Source organism: Mesoplodon mirus (assembly GCF_964341445.2).
Source record: "Mesoplodon mirus genome assembly, chromosome: 2".
Classification (NCBI taxonomy): Eukaryota; Metazoa; Chordata; class Mammalia; order Artiodactyla; family Ziphiidae; genus Mesoplodon; species Mesoplodon mirus.
The window spans coordinates 228,493,608-228,508,333 of record NC_138977.1 but is presented as its reverse complement, the minus strand read 5'-3'; the positions used below and the strand labels follow the sequence as shown (position 1 = coordinate 228,508,333).

Sequence of the window (14,726 nt, the reverse complement as noted above, 5' to 3'; positions counted from 1 at the left end):
CCTCAGGACAAAGACAAAGAATAAAAAATGTCTTTTGTATTTACTTGAAACAAATGAACGGTATCAGGTGAAAAATATCTGTCTGTGCTTGTTCAGATTTAAGGCCTACAAATTTGCACCTTATTTCAATTTCCTGCGTGCACTGGAGGAAGTGCGAATAGCTTATTCAGAGGCAGATTAATGCAAAAGAGCTGAGGGGGGACATAAATCTACAGGCAGTGACTTGTACCATCATGTAAGTGTAATGATTATCAAACGGGAATCAGGGCTCAGAGTATCAGCTTAACACAGAGAAAATTTGCTTGATGTGAGAGTATTAAAGTCGTGCTATAATATATCCATATACTGTGACTAAATTTTATAGTTCATGAAGCATATTAGTATTACACTATATCCTGGTACATTCAAAAGGTGATTTCCATTTAGATGCTCATTTTTCATGAAGATAAATATGACATGAATCATAATTTCCCTGAAGTAAATATTACAAATAATAAAATACTCAGGCAGGCAAGTTGAGGAATGACAGTAATGTTTTCCATTTGTATGGTAAGTGACGAACCTTGTGGCCTATCAAGTAACAAATTGAATGTTTAATCTTTCTCCATGCAGATTGAGGATGGCAAAGTAGCAGCGGTCTCACAACAAATTGAGAGTTCTCTGGTGGCTCGTGGAGTATCAGCTATTTTGCCTTTGGAGGCCAATAGAGGGTGTCAGCAGAGCTTTGTCAAAATATATCACGAGCATGAAGTTGTAAAATTGCAATTTACAACAAAAAGACTTTGGGATAACGGGCAAATCTTAGGCATGCTAAATACATAGCAAATATTTAGAGAGGCTTTGTAAGCAATTTAAATATTGTTAGGGGAAGTTGCTTAGCATCTGTGGCGCATCCCAGAGGTAAAGAAGGAAATGTATCCTATCAAACGGTAAATAGTCTAGTCCAAATGATAAAAATATTCCTCAGGGACCAGCTGATGGAGTTAAACTAATAGGTTGAAGGTGGCTTCCAGCCACGTCCCAAATCAGGCTGGCCCTCCTGCGAGACACACCTCTCGGTGTCTTGGCGCTGGCCGCGGGGCATCATCTTTGCTGATTTGTCCTCAATTTTGGAGTCCCTCCGGGCCTTGGGGATGCCCGGGCAGCGGCTGTTGTTTCTCTGATCTCCATGCTGTTGGCGCGAGGCGGGGTCAGTGCCACGCAGGAGCCCGGTGTGACCCTCCAGGCCGCGGTTCAGGAGCGTTTATAGTGCACGGCCGGGGGTGTTCCTTCTGTTAAAGGTTCTGTTGTATATTAATTTTAAGTTGCAGTGTCTGCGCTACAAGATGACGCCACTAGCATTTTGATTAAGGATTTTATACATGAAAAAATTTTCATTATCTGAGTTCCCGGAGCCCTCCCGATCGGTTGGCCGCCTGACCCGCAGGGTGGCGCAGGGGCGGGAAGGGGTGCCCCGCGCTGTAGTCTTTGCTACGGGAGCAATTAACGGGGCTTTTGACTCTCGGGGAAGTCAAGGCTCTTCATAAGCAGAAAGGGCCACAGCACTTCAGTGGATTTTGCTCATTTTCTCTCTGTTTCAGGAGAGCGAAGACAGCACGTGGAGTCTTGAGTGAGCGCATCTGAGGGCGTCAAGGCAGGGCCGGCCCCTGTGCCCTCTGAGCCTCGCAGGCTGCCCTTATGGCACATGGGACAAAGCTCCAGGGGGAGAGAAGTTAAGGAACATGTCTGACTTTTTTCTTCTTTCTTTTAGAAAAACAGGATATTCTTCAATTAATTCATCCTGTCGCTTTCCTTAATTCTTTTGACATCTGCTCAAATTAAGGGTGAGGATATCGAGTCGTGAAAAGGTGAAGGAAAGCTTTGCTGTCTTTTTATTTTTTGAATTTTAGATTTTTTTTTGTACAGCAGGTTCTTATTGGTGATCTATTTTATATATATTAGTGTATATATGTCAATCCCAATCTCCCAATTCATCCCACCACCGAGCTTTGCTGTGTCTTTTCTTATCAGCTGAGGAAAGGGAGATGTTTGTGAAACTCACCAGGGGTGTGCTTCTGGCGTTTAGCTCCGGGGGGCGCTGCGGAGGCTGTGGGTGGGTGTGGACAGAGCCCCCTGACCATGAAGTCCTCTGGAAGAGTCAGAGAGTGAGCTGGGATGACCCAGCTCAGAGGAAGGTTGGTCCCAAGTTTGTTTGCATCCCTGCAGCACCGGGGCATCTGCCTGCTCCCCACTGACGCCGCCATGAGAAGCCCTCTAGTGGGGACCGGCGGTACTGCAGGCCTCTCTGACATCAGCACCAATATTGTCCCTCTGGACCCCCAGCTCAGTGTGGAGCCCGCCCCAGTAGGAGGGTAGTGAAGTGGGGGGTCAGAGGGGCGTTCCGGGACTTCCTCGGGGGCCCAGAGCACAGTGGTGGGAACACGCTGGCCTGTCCACGTGCCCGGGCTGGACAGCAGGCAGAGGTGACACGCCGTGTCCTTTGCAGAGAGCAGGCAGGGCCTTCCTGAGGATGCTAAGTAAGCTGCCTTGTCGGGACGGATGCTGGTTCTGTCAGCTTATCCTCTTGGAGAGTTGCAGTTGAGCAGAACAAGCGGAGTGGTGCTGTCTGGAGGCCACCTCCACTCCTAGGGCCGCAGGGGGAGGTGGAAGCACTTTTCCTGGCCCATGTTTTCTGTGCCAGCCCACACTGTGCCATCTGTAGGGTCCTGTGGACTCTCTGCTCACACTGGGGTTTTGATCATTCTCTACCTTTTTTTTTTTGTAATTGCAGAATCATCAACTATTTTAATTTCAAGGTTAGCAATTTTCTCTTGCATACTTAATTTATAATTAGCTGGTTTATAAACCTGTTCTGTGAATATAATTTTACTGTTGCCAAATGTTCTTCATGAATAATTAAGGGCAAATCCCTATTTATCAAATTATTAATATACCTAATAGCCTTGTTTTCATAAACAATGCATTGGAGTTGGATTTAAAGAAAATCCTTCTCTGAGGGATCTGGTGTTTGGTTTCCACCACGGTGAGGACCCTCTCGGGGTGTCTGCACAGAGGGACACTTGTGCTGTGTTGATGTCACGGCCCCCGGCCTTTTTTCCTCCACAAAAGCCCAGGTATCAGTAGCTGGACAGACACAATGGCCATTCACCAGTGGGACTGGCCTCCTTGGCCTTGTGAACAATGTTGTCATTTGTTCCTAGCAGTTCAGAAGGAGCGTTTTTTGGAGGAAATGTAACAGATGAAACCATCCTTTCAGTCTTTTAAGATCTCTTTTGCCATAATCCTACCCCCATTAGCAGGGTACCGCTTTTCAAACTGAGGAAAGCAACTTTTGCATGCGAGTTTGGACATAAAAAGCCGTAGTCCCGGCCCTCCTGTTAGGTGACCTGGATCCTGTAGGATTCAGGTCCAGAAGACAGAGGCAAAGCCGCAGAACGTGCTTCACCTGGGAAGGAAATGAAAACTCAGGCGGGGAGTTGGGGCGGTGAGGGTAACGCTCTCCGGGCCCACGCGGCCCCGCCTTCCTCAGCTCTCTTCAATTTCATCGAGGACAACAGGGCTGTTTTTTCTCCTTGGACCAGCATCCAGATCACCTGCTCGCCAATAGAAGGTTCCCAGCTGACGCCTATCAATAGTTTGAACAACTGAAACAATAAGCAAGCCCACCATGCTAGTTCAGAACTATCCACTTAACATCAAACTTGTGGGGTGTATCAGCCAAGGGTCTCTGGCCTCCCTGCCGGGCGTTTTAGGGGCCGAGCGTCTCTCGGGAGCGTGGGAGCCGGCAGCCCCGGCCAGGCGAGGTGGTGGTGGTGGGGAGCCTTTTTTGTGTTTGCTGATTACCATCCGCTGGGTTTCCAGTCCACAGCCTGGAAGGAGATGAGGGCCGCGCTTCTCTGTTCTTGGGGCTGCCATGTGTGAGCCCCTTGCCATGTGTGTGCGACGCCGTGTGTGTGATTCATTCCAGAGCAGTTTTAGTCCTCATAAAATATTCATTTTGCTTGTGCAGGGCCCTGTAATTGCCGTCTCTCACCCTGAATTATTTATGCCTTGCACAGGCTGACAAAGCTTTGCCATGCGGCCCTAGATGAATCAGAAACACGGGTCTTTGCTGCCAACAGCATTATAGTTTCACAAAATATGGCACCAGCGTCACTCTGGGCCGCCTCATCTCTAAATCCAGCTTTTCTTGATTTGACATTTTCTTTGCTCTTCCATTGTCTTAGGCAGGCAGAAAGGTTGCCTCTTAACTCGAAGCAGCAACCTTTCTTGCTTGCATGATAGCCGCTGTGCTTGAGAGGGCTGATGTATCTTTATTGCCCTTACTTTTTTCATGCTCGGTAACAAGACAGTGCTTGGGCCCACTTTAAAGCCATATATTATACATTAGCGATAAAGTGATGCAAATAGTCCTGAATACTCTTCAAACAGATAGTGGAGATCAGCCCGGATCTGGCTGCTTGTCACAAAAACAGAAAATAAAAGGTGACTGGGAACTTGGGCTGAGCCGCCCGCTCCCGGCTGCGGGCTGCACGCAGGCCCGGCCTGAGGGCCCCAGATGGGGCGGGAGACTTGTATGGGCCCCTTTGCGGGCGGACAAAGCAAGGCGGGCTCCCCACTCTCAGCATCTCTTCAGCATCCAGCCTCTTCCCCAGCTCGGGCTCGCCCCGACATCTCCGCTTTGCAGCCGGGCGCCTGCCAACGGGTATTTCCTTGTGTTTCTGCGTTCCAGCCTGAGAGCCCCTATCTGGCCAGGGGGACACGGGTGTGCACGATCCCTGCACACCAGGACACGGGCACTTAGAACGCACCGCGTCCAGATATTTAGGGAAACCAAGTATCATGAATTAGGCGCTGGCAGGATGCAGTGAAACTCCTCCACGAGCCTTTCCAAACTGGAAAGCAGAGACACCCAGTCGGCTCTGAATGTCAGGAGCTCTGGTTTCTAAGCCGAGACAATGACAACCTGCAACAATTCCAGTGCAAAATTCCCACGTGCCGAAGGGCTCCAGGAAAGAGAATCTGTGGAATAATATTCACACACAGGGCTCTACGGAGGCGTGGGGAGCTGGGCAGGCGGGACCGTGATTTGAACACCTTGGTTCTTCCCTGAGCCACAGAAGGGGCTTAATTTACGGCTCCTGGCTCATCAACAAAGGGAGGGGAAGAGGGAAGGCTCGGTGCTGTTTCAAGTAATGGATGACCCGGACACACATTTCTCTTGTATTTGTTGACACGCAGGAGTAATGAAGTTAAAGCTTTGCACACATGTGCCCCTCATTAAGCTGCATTACCTGCATTAAAACTAATAATTGCCACTCAGAGCTGGGCTTCCATTAATCATTTATAATGTTTTAATAAGTTTTTAATCAGGACCTAAAAGGCTAGAGAGGCCGGCGTAGGCAGGTTCGACACTGGTGTCCTGTGTGCACGCACAGGCCTGATTTAAAATGTGATTTTTTTTTTATTAATAATTCAGCCCACGAAGATGATGGTTCTTAATTAAGCAAGCTGGCATGGACGAGGAAAACGTGCGTCTGAATAGGAAAACACGAACAAGGTCTTTCCCACTTGGAGATTGGGGGAGAAAATAAACCCCAAAGAAAAAACCTCGTGTTTGTTTTGAGGATGCTCTCCGCTGCCGACAGAAACCAGAACGGCAAGAAGGGTGATCCCCTTATCGTCACGTCCCTCCCCACGCACCCCCGTTCGGTGGGAGAGGTTTGAAACCCTAAGTTCGGATAAGCATAGGCACTTAATCTCTGCACACAAAGTCTCTGTAAAAGTCTCCCCTGGAGCTGGCAACAAGTCAGGGGGTGCATCTGATGTGAGACAAGTGATGCTGGCATTTTTCTTAAATAAGGAGCTCCGTGATCAGAGCTGGCAAATAGAGAGCAGTGTCCAGAGGGAGTGAGGAAGCTGTTTTAATGAGCCCGCAGCGAAAGACAAAATACAGACTGATTGACAGGGCGAATGATCTGCTGGGGAAATAATGTCAATGCCGCATCGCCCATTAGAAAGAGAGAAATAGGTAAAGGGGGAGAAAAGAAAGATAGGCACTTGAAACAAGAACCCTGGTGTAAATATAGCGCACTTCACATTTCTTTTGTGTTGTGCGGTTGACTTCTTTTAAACAGATAACCTTATCAAAACTATCATGAGCTATCAGGCACAGTTACAGAAAATACTAACTAGAATCCTGACAGCAAGCCAGGGAGGGTAACGGAAAAGCACAGAGCCTGGGCATGCATTTGCTTCGAGAACGTCTACCTGGGTTTTACTTATCGGAACACATTAAAGCCACCCAGAAAAGTTTAACGCGAGTCGTACACGTTTCTCCAGAAGGAGGGCTCGGCAGGATGTGTCCTGGGCGTGGAGATTGAACTGGCCGGCAAAGCTATTAAATCCCATCAGATCTCCTTGGCATCATTTTAATGAGAATCATTGCACAAGTACAAGATCATGGTATCTGTAAGTGCCTCTTGACAGCCGCTGCTGAAATTGTGATGAAACGAAAAACCATTATAGCAGAAATTTAGCGATAAGGCTCTTTGGGGGGACGGTAGGGCCTGGTGTGGCTGTGGACCTCGAAGGGTTAATTTTCTAAACCTAATAATGTTCGATAGTGAGGTATTTGTCAGGAGATAAAGAAGTGATAGAATCTGGGAAGTGGGTCCCTTGGCGATTGTAGTACAAATATTGTTAATGCGGTGTGGTTACTACAGCGAGGGAAAGTAAAATAGCTCCAGTCCGCTAGAGACAGCCTCTGCTACAGTAGAGCAGGAACCTCCAGACAAAGGCCAGTAATTGTTGAACCGCGAGTCAAGCCGTGGATATTTTCAAATCCTCCTCGATCTGCATTTACATGCGGGATATCATGCGTGCCGGGGGACGGCGCCCACGGGGACCGGGAACCCGCAGTGGGGAGTCGGGCAGCCCCAGCCCTCTTGCCCGGGAGGGAGGCCCCTCACCAAGGCCATCTGGGCCCGGCTGTAAAATTCAGTCCCGTCCCCCGCTCTGGCCCCTTCCTGATGACGTCATGCAGGCACTACAAGTATATGAGACCCATAACTTGAAATGTACAAGAATTTAATAAGTCTGGTGTTAAAGCAATTTGTCATGGCATATTTGAAGAATAAATCAGACTAATGGAGCAGATTTTCCCTCCCGTATGGCATTACAGGACGTGAGCCCAGTCATAGCTAATGGCAGGGGTGGGAGAAAAAGAGAGGCCTGACATTAAGACCCTCGCATTTTGGAAATCCGATACGTATTGACCTGTGTACTATCTCAGTGCACAGATCTGATGTCAGCAGAGTGTACTCGTGTATAGGAACTGCTCATTACAGGTTTTCTGAAGGAAGCACATTGTCTCTGAGCCCCAGAAGCCGATCGGCTAGGATTGCTCAGTAATCAATACTGCAGCAACTGATGGCCCGGCACACACCGCAGCTGCGGCCACTGCTTTCAGGGACTTCCCAGTAATTAGCCGGGACTTGGAGGCAAGCACTCCACCACCGGTCACTTCCTTATCAGTCAGGGAAAAGTCTCGTAAAGGCTCTATCTTCTAATTTGACTCTTTCACTATTTCCCTTCAAGAGGGCAGTAGCGGCCCCAGCGACCGACACCCCAGGAGGGGCCACTGCCCTGTGGGGCTCCTCGTCCCTTTGGGCGGGGACCTCCTCGCTGTGGTGGCGAATGGAAGCGAGGTGGGCGGCCCACGAAGGTACCCGCTTTCAGGGGAACGGTTCAGCGGCGTCAGCCCAGTCGCAGGGCTGTGCAGCCACCACCGTCTCCTTCCCAACATTTCTGTCACCCCCCCAAAAGGAGACCCCGTGCCCATCAGGCACTTCCCCAACCCCGCAGCCCCTGGCAGCCACCAGAGGGTGGCGACTTTCCCAGCTGCATCTTCTGGCCGCTTTTCTCTACTCACTCTTCGGTGTCAAGGTTATTAGTTAGGTATGAAAAGAGCCTCCTGGTTTTGCGTCCTGGATGCAGTAACTAAAGACATGGGGGCTCGATCAGGAACGGGGGCCCTGCCCTCCCGGAACCCTGGAAGCTGTCAGCGCCGTGATTTACACACAAATGCTTTGGGAGTTTTGATGGATGACATGGAGGCCTATCCAGTGGCATTAGTTGGCTGCTTGTTAAGAGCTCAGCCTGAAGGTGGAAAATCGGGACCTCCACCCCTGCCCCAGATACCAATATACTTTTCAACCCTGGACTCAGGTTTCCCACATCACTTGTGATCGAGGGCCAGGAGAGGAGGCCGTGGCCGCTCGGACTGAGGCTGGGCTCACGTGCGGGAGGGGCTGCTGGAAGCCGGAGCTCTGTCCTGGGTGTGCCCGTCACCTGTGCTCAGGGGGCCCGCCTGGGTCTCCCGGCTCGCAGCCTCGTGGCCTTGAAGCTTGCGGTCACTCCTGTTTCCAGGCGCCCGCAAGACCAGGCCCCGAGACAGTCTAAAACTCGACAGTTAAAAAATTTTTTTTAAATCTCCGCACATAGTGTTTCCTGAGACGCTGCGTGCGAATAGGTAGTTTCAGACATGTGATAGCCACATGCAAAGAACAGCCGTTGAGACAGCTCCACGTTTCCTTTTTCTCCTCAATCACCAGGGTGCGCACGCCAAGCCCACTGCAGTTCTAAGGAGACAATCCATTTCTCCTCTGACCAGAGGGAAAGAAATCATTATTACATGATTAGTGGCTCCGGCTAGGTGAGGAACAGCAGTGGCAGGGAAGGTGGTGAGGATGAGTGGTATTAATTACCTAACGCTTGCTGGCAGGATCATTTTATCAGTGATTTGGCCATTGGTAAGTTGCAGCTTTTGATAAAAGTGGGCAAGTTCTTAGCTACTGGAAACAGGAGGGAAGGGGCTGGTGTCAGATGAGATGCATCTCATCAGCGTTTCTCTGACAAACCAAATTCATTCCTTATGTAATTGATAACGGCCTTGGCCAATTACTTCACACATTACAATACACAGAGGCCCCCTTCGCAGGTTTTGCAGGGCTGTAATTAGCTATGCTAATACCCCCTTTATTGGCCCTAATACTGCTCAACACCTTTTGCCACCCTGGAACCCACTAGAGCCCCATGGCCTGTCAGGACCGCTGATTATTGAGAAGGATAGCTTTAATCAAACCTAATTGCAGTTAATTTTTCTCTCCTGCTCTCTGTTGCCAGCGTCTAATGCCACGGACTCCTTGATATTCCATTAAATTACAATTAAACAGCCTCCTTTGTTTCTGATTGTCCTGAACGACACCACAAAGTTCTGTAGCCGCTTAAAGGAGAGTGTTTGGTCCTAATTGCCTGCTGGCCCACAAAGGGCCAATTTACACAATACCCATGTAGGATTTAAACAGTTCATAATGTAATGGACATTACACAGGAGCCTAAGACTACAATTAAAATGATTTTCATCAGATAGAGAAGCCCTGGTTAATCAGCTTCATAAAAGTAAATATAAATGAACTAATTCATAGCTTAAACACACAGAAGGGGGGCAGACTTTGAAATCGGTTACTGAGGCGAGGGTTGCCCCTTACTGTGTGATGCCCAGAGTGGGCTCCAGCTAACACGGTCGGTCCTGCTGTTCGAGCCCCGCTGAAGGTGCCCGTGTCCTGCCGCCGAGCACTTCCGGGGGCACCGGCGTTACTGGGGAGGATGCTGGCACAAATGCCACCGAGACCAAACTGAACTTTCTACCGAGCACAACTGTCCCTGCAGAAGGGAGGGCGGCCTTGCAGTCTTCAGCTCAGGCTCCAGCTCTCAGGGGCTGGACCCAGCAGCTCTCCCATCCCTGCCTCCCAGTTACAGGGCCCCTGGGCCCGTCTTCACAGGATGCCCCAGAGTCGGGAGGGGCAGCCTCTTGTTCCCAGCTCTCCTAAGAGCGAAGGAGATCACCCACGTGGCTCTTCTGCTAATCCCCGCGCGCCCTAAAAGAGGAAACCTGACTTCCAAAGTAATGAGATCACACCTTTCCCCCTTCTAATCGCTGCTGAGAACTTTCCAGGATTCTGTGCGCTGTCTCCGAGCGGAACAGTACCGGGGGGTTTCGACTGATGGGTAGCAGTGTGCCCTGAGCTGCAGCTTCCTTCCCCTCCTGCCTGGGAGAAACAAGTAAATAAAGCCCATATTTCAAGCTTGATTTACTCTGGTACCTACTGTGAAAGATGATGACTCTTTAGGGAAATAAAGACAGGGTCAGGGAATTAGTGTACATAATGGTCATTTTGATGATGGGCCAACAGATGCAGCCGGGAGCACACTGTACACAATTAAGCATAATGTACTAATGACAGGTTAGAATTTTTATCGCCTCTTTGCCATCGAGCAGCAAATCCATGGCTAGCAGTAATAAAGAGTTTATTGGTGTTAAAGCCAAAGATTTTCTGACACAGGAAAGATTTTTCCTTTCATAACAAGAGTATTAAATCCTCTGTGTACCAGACTCTAGAAGTGAGATATGTAAAGTGCCTGTCAGATATTTCTTAGAAAAAAGCCAATTAAAGGGTAATTGAGTAAAGGATGAGAGCCACCATTTGACTTCACGCGTCCGCATTCCTTTCTCACCCTACCCGAACGCCCCAGCGCCAGCGAGCCCTCGCTAGCGGAGGCACACACTCGCCCCGGACGTGACGGTGCACGGGGTCGGGAGCCACGCGCTGGCTGGGCCGCGCCGCCCGCCTCGAGGAGGCCTGATTGAATCCTCGAGGAACCGAAATGAGGGTGAAAACTAAGCGCAAGGCTCCTCTCCCTCCATAAGGGCCCAACCTGCGTCCGTTCCCACGCATGTCGGGCCTTATATCGTTTGTGTAATTGGGGCCCGAGTGCCCGGGAGGGATCCTGCTCTGTAGGGCCGTGCGCTCCAGACCTGCAGGTCTTTCTAAGTCCTCTCGCTGCTTTTTGAGAAACTTTGAAAAGAATCCTACCATTGCCTACGCATCCAAAACGTGTAAGTGTGTGCGTGCATGCACACGCACCCACCTGCTCTGGAGTTGACCCCGAGATGCTCGGGGTGGTGAGGGGGCCCAGCGCCCAACTTTGCCCGTTTCTGCAGCTGACGGTATTGAAGGCCCACGTGGGCCAGGCCGCTTATGCCCACAGTGACCATGCACGGCGAGGGCCGTTCAGGCTCAGTGCCCACTCTGCTCTCCAGGAGGTGAAAGGGTGAGAGCTGGCTAAAAAGACATCAAGGAATTTAAAGAAACCTCCTCTGGAGGGGGGGAGAAATCAGACCACACAAAAGCTCCCCCAGTCAGCTCCATGCAGATGAGCGGCTCCGGCCGGCGCCTGCCTGGAGATTAGCTGGGTGGTAATGTGAGGCGTAATTGCGCCATGTGGCTGCCCCCAAAGTGAGAACCTAATTGCCTGACAGGACGATAACTTTGTGACGCCCTCACCTTGTTAGGCCCTTATGCGGTTGGGCGCAGGGTGGCCGCAGGTGCGCTTAATTTACCTCGCTGCAGAGTGCGTGGAGCTTAATTGCACCGTGGTTGTTAGAAATTGGTGGGTGGACGGCCGGGCAGCTTACTGTATGCTGATGGCAGATGGTGTTCAGAGGCGCGGCGGGCTAAGTGTATAGGTGAGGCGAGTTAATAAAAGATGTAAATTCTGGCCTAAAATAGTGAGTCCGCGCAGGATGTAAGGACATTTAATTAAGTGGCCACTATTCTTTCTCCCATCAGTCGGATTTTCCTCTGCCCTGGTGGAAAGTCGTCCGGGGTATGTTGGGAATGCAGCTGGAGACATGAATCTCAGACTCCCAAATCTTTTTATTTTCTGATATGATAATCAGCCGCAAGGAACCTTGACTGCCGGGTTGAAGTCAAGGAAATCGTGTGAAACTTCATAAAAAAGTAGTCATCAACCAGTAGGACAGAGGATATTTGGAAAGAAGATAGAGGAGGTGTCTGTTGATAGCCTTGTGGACAGGGTGTCAGCCCAGAGGCCCCAGCTTTTTTGGGCTCAGGACACGGGCGGCCTTCTCCAGACAAGCCGAGCTGGTGCAGGGCCGAGACCCCCTGTTCTCCTGTGGCTGGCGGTGCATCCAGGCCTCCCGGGGTCCACGCGCTCCTGTTGTGAGCCAGAGCTTCCGTGTTTGTCACAGAGCACGCGGGAACGGGAGGACAAGGTGATGATGTTTCTGTCACAGCATCTCAACACTCTGTCATGCTTCGGAACGAGGCCCGGCCTTGGTGGGAAGCAGAAACAGCTCTGCGACTAGCCTCCCCTCCAACCGGGGCAGCGCCTGGTCCCCTCCCCCTGAGCGACGGTTTCCTTGCCTCATGGAGGGTGGGGTAGGGGGGGCTTGATCGGTCCCTTAAAACCACACGTAGGCCTTTCACAGAAGTCGTTGCTGCCCTTAAAACAGCACCCCAGATCTTCTCTTAAGAGTCATACCTATTGTAACTTGAAAAGCCCATCTTTAAAAGCGTGTTTACCTAGGCAGTGATGGCCCCTGGGCTTGGGTTGCCAGGTAGAATTCAGCACGTCCAGTTAAATTTGAATTTCGGAGAAACAGTTTTGTTTTTTTTTTTTAGGATAGGTATGCTTTGGGACAGGCCTAGCCTAAAAAATTATTCGTTGTTTATCTGGAATTCAAGTTTAACTAGGCATCCTGTGTTTTTATTTGCTGAAGCTGGCAGCCCTCTCTGGGGTGGACGGGTCCCCGGTGATTAATGGTGGTGCAAAGATCCAAGTGAGAAATGGCCAATTTAAGTCACGGTTGTTATTATAAAGCTTGGAAACCCCCAGCGTCAAGACAAATGTAAGTCCCTGCTTCCTCGTGTGGAGATCTTCCACAGTGCCCAGTGGACCCGGAGGTGCCTGCCTGGCCTCTCCCGAGTTCTCTCTCTCTCCCTATCGCCCCCTACAGGGCAGCCAGCAGGTGGTATGGGGTCGGCTCCCCATGCAAGAGTGTCTTTCAAAAAAGTCTGTGTCTTTTGTCTGATAACCCTAACAAATATCCATTTTTTGTATTTTTATAGATTCTTTCTAAAGTTTTTCCTCAAGTGCAATCAGAACTGTTTGAAGAATGCAGGCAACCCTCGGGACATGCGAAGATTCCAGGTACACGATTCTGGACCGTGGTCCAGACTTAACGCTATGAAAGTTGAATTCCCTGATGTTGCAATTGTTCGGAAACCAACCTTTAGTTCTCAGGGGCTTGGGTGCAAATGAGTCAGGATGGGCTCATTCGAAAGAATATTTAAATCGAATGCTTTAAAAATGATCTGGCGCCTCAGTCCGTCAGAGTCATGGAGCCTAGTCGTGGCCCGCGACGAAGTGAAGCTGGCTCTGGAAACGGGACCTGAGCTTTTGCTCTGATGACAGGGTGTGCCTCTGCCTCCTGGGGCAGTGCACACCGCCCTGGCCCTCTGTGTCGGGCTGCGGGGTACCCCGAAATCAGAGCGATCAGGGCTGCGGGTTAAGGTGGAGTCTGCCTTACATTCAATCCTGGTGAGTCCTGTGGGTGTGTTTCAAAATGACTGTTTTAGGATTTTTGCAAGTAATGTCCTCCTAAGGGTAGCATCTCATTTAGTCTGTTTCCTCAGTTGGACCTTGCTGTTCATGCTTGTTTGGTTGGTTAGGCTTTGGACCCATGCTGAAGACCTTCCTTAGGGATGGATTGGTCTGTGGTAGGGGAGGACCACTAGGTAATATATGGGGTGTACTCAGGACTGAGGGGGCTGCACCTGTTCCATGCAGGCCTCTACCAATTCCAGAGTGTTTCCCCAGCTCAGCTTCCCTCCCCTGAGGCTGGGCTCTTCTCACCTCCTTAATTCCACACCTCGGAGCTAGACCGTGTTCCTGAGCCCAGGCTAACTTGTCCTCTGGTGAGTTGTCCTCAGATCAGAGGATTTCCTCTGGAGGAGAGGTGTGGAGAGCCAGTTGGGCTCAGGGGTAAATCCTGATCCAGTCATGGTTTTCTTGCCTTTGTTTGTGAATGACTAGGAGGTGACTTCAGGGTGAAGCGTGCTCAGCACACATGATGGATTGTTCTGCTGATTTTAATTGTAAAGATATCTGGGCAGGGACCCCAAACCGCTCCTGGTCCCGACCCACCAGAGAGGAATTTGGAAGCTCACTGCTAGGCTGGATGTTACCAGATACTTCTTCTTTGGGGTTTAGACTAGTTTACCGTCAAATCACTCAAAGCTTTTTTTTAGAAATGTAAGTTATGCTTCAGTCTTCAGGCGAAATGTGACCATCTGTCTTGACATCCAAGCAGCCAGTCAGGGCGGTGGAGCTGGTGGACCCGCCGACTGTCATGCCCTGACCCTGGGGGCCGTGTCTCTCACAGACAGCGGGGCGGGCTTCCGCTTCTCTTGCGCGAGGCTTCACGTTGGTCCATCGAGCAGAGTGGAGGTGGTCACACGTTGGCTCGCCAGTGGCTGAAGGCAGCATCAGTTGCAGGTGGAGCCCGCAGTTACTAGAAGGACTTCCTCCCTCTCTTTAGCTAATCTCTCTGCCTCTCAGGAGGCTTAACTGGACTTAACACTAGGTCAGGGCTTACACGACGTCTCCAGCGGGCACCACGATCTCAGCACCTTTCTGTAGGTGCACCGCAGGGCTGGCCCGGCTGGGAAACAAACACAGCTTGTCTGCTTTCTCTGCTCAACTATGCTTTTCCCTTGGTGACTGACCTATATAGAGATGACGGAGCAAAGACAGTGTCCCTTTTTATTTTTATTTTTACCCTTTCTTGTTTCTTTAAC

The 14,726-nt window shown here is 50.4% G+C and overlaps 1 protein-coding gene across 13 annotated transcripts in view; it reads left to right on the top strand.

The window, feature by feature from the left end:
- EBF3 (EBF transcription factor 3) overlaps window positions 1-14,726 on the top strand; it is a 117,504-nt gene that overhangs the window by 64,542 nt on the left and 38,236 nt on the right. For all 13 annotated transcript variants that reach the window (XM_082607255.1, XM_082607252.1, XM_082607253.1 and 10 more), the window contains exon 7: window positions 12,996-13,077. In XM_082607255.1, coding sequence (XP_082463381.1) covers window positions 12,996-13,077 — 82 coding nt within the window. The remainder of the gene's footprint in view (window positions 1-12,995; window positions 13,078-14,726) is intronic.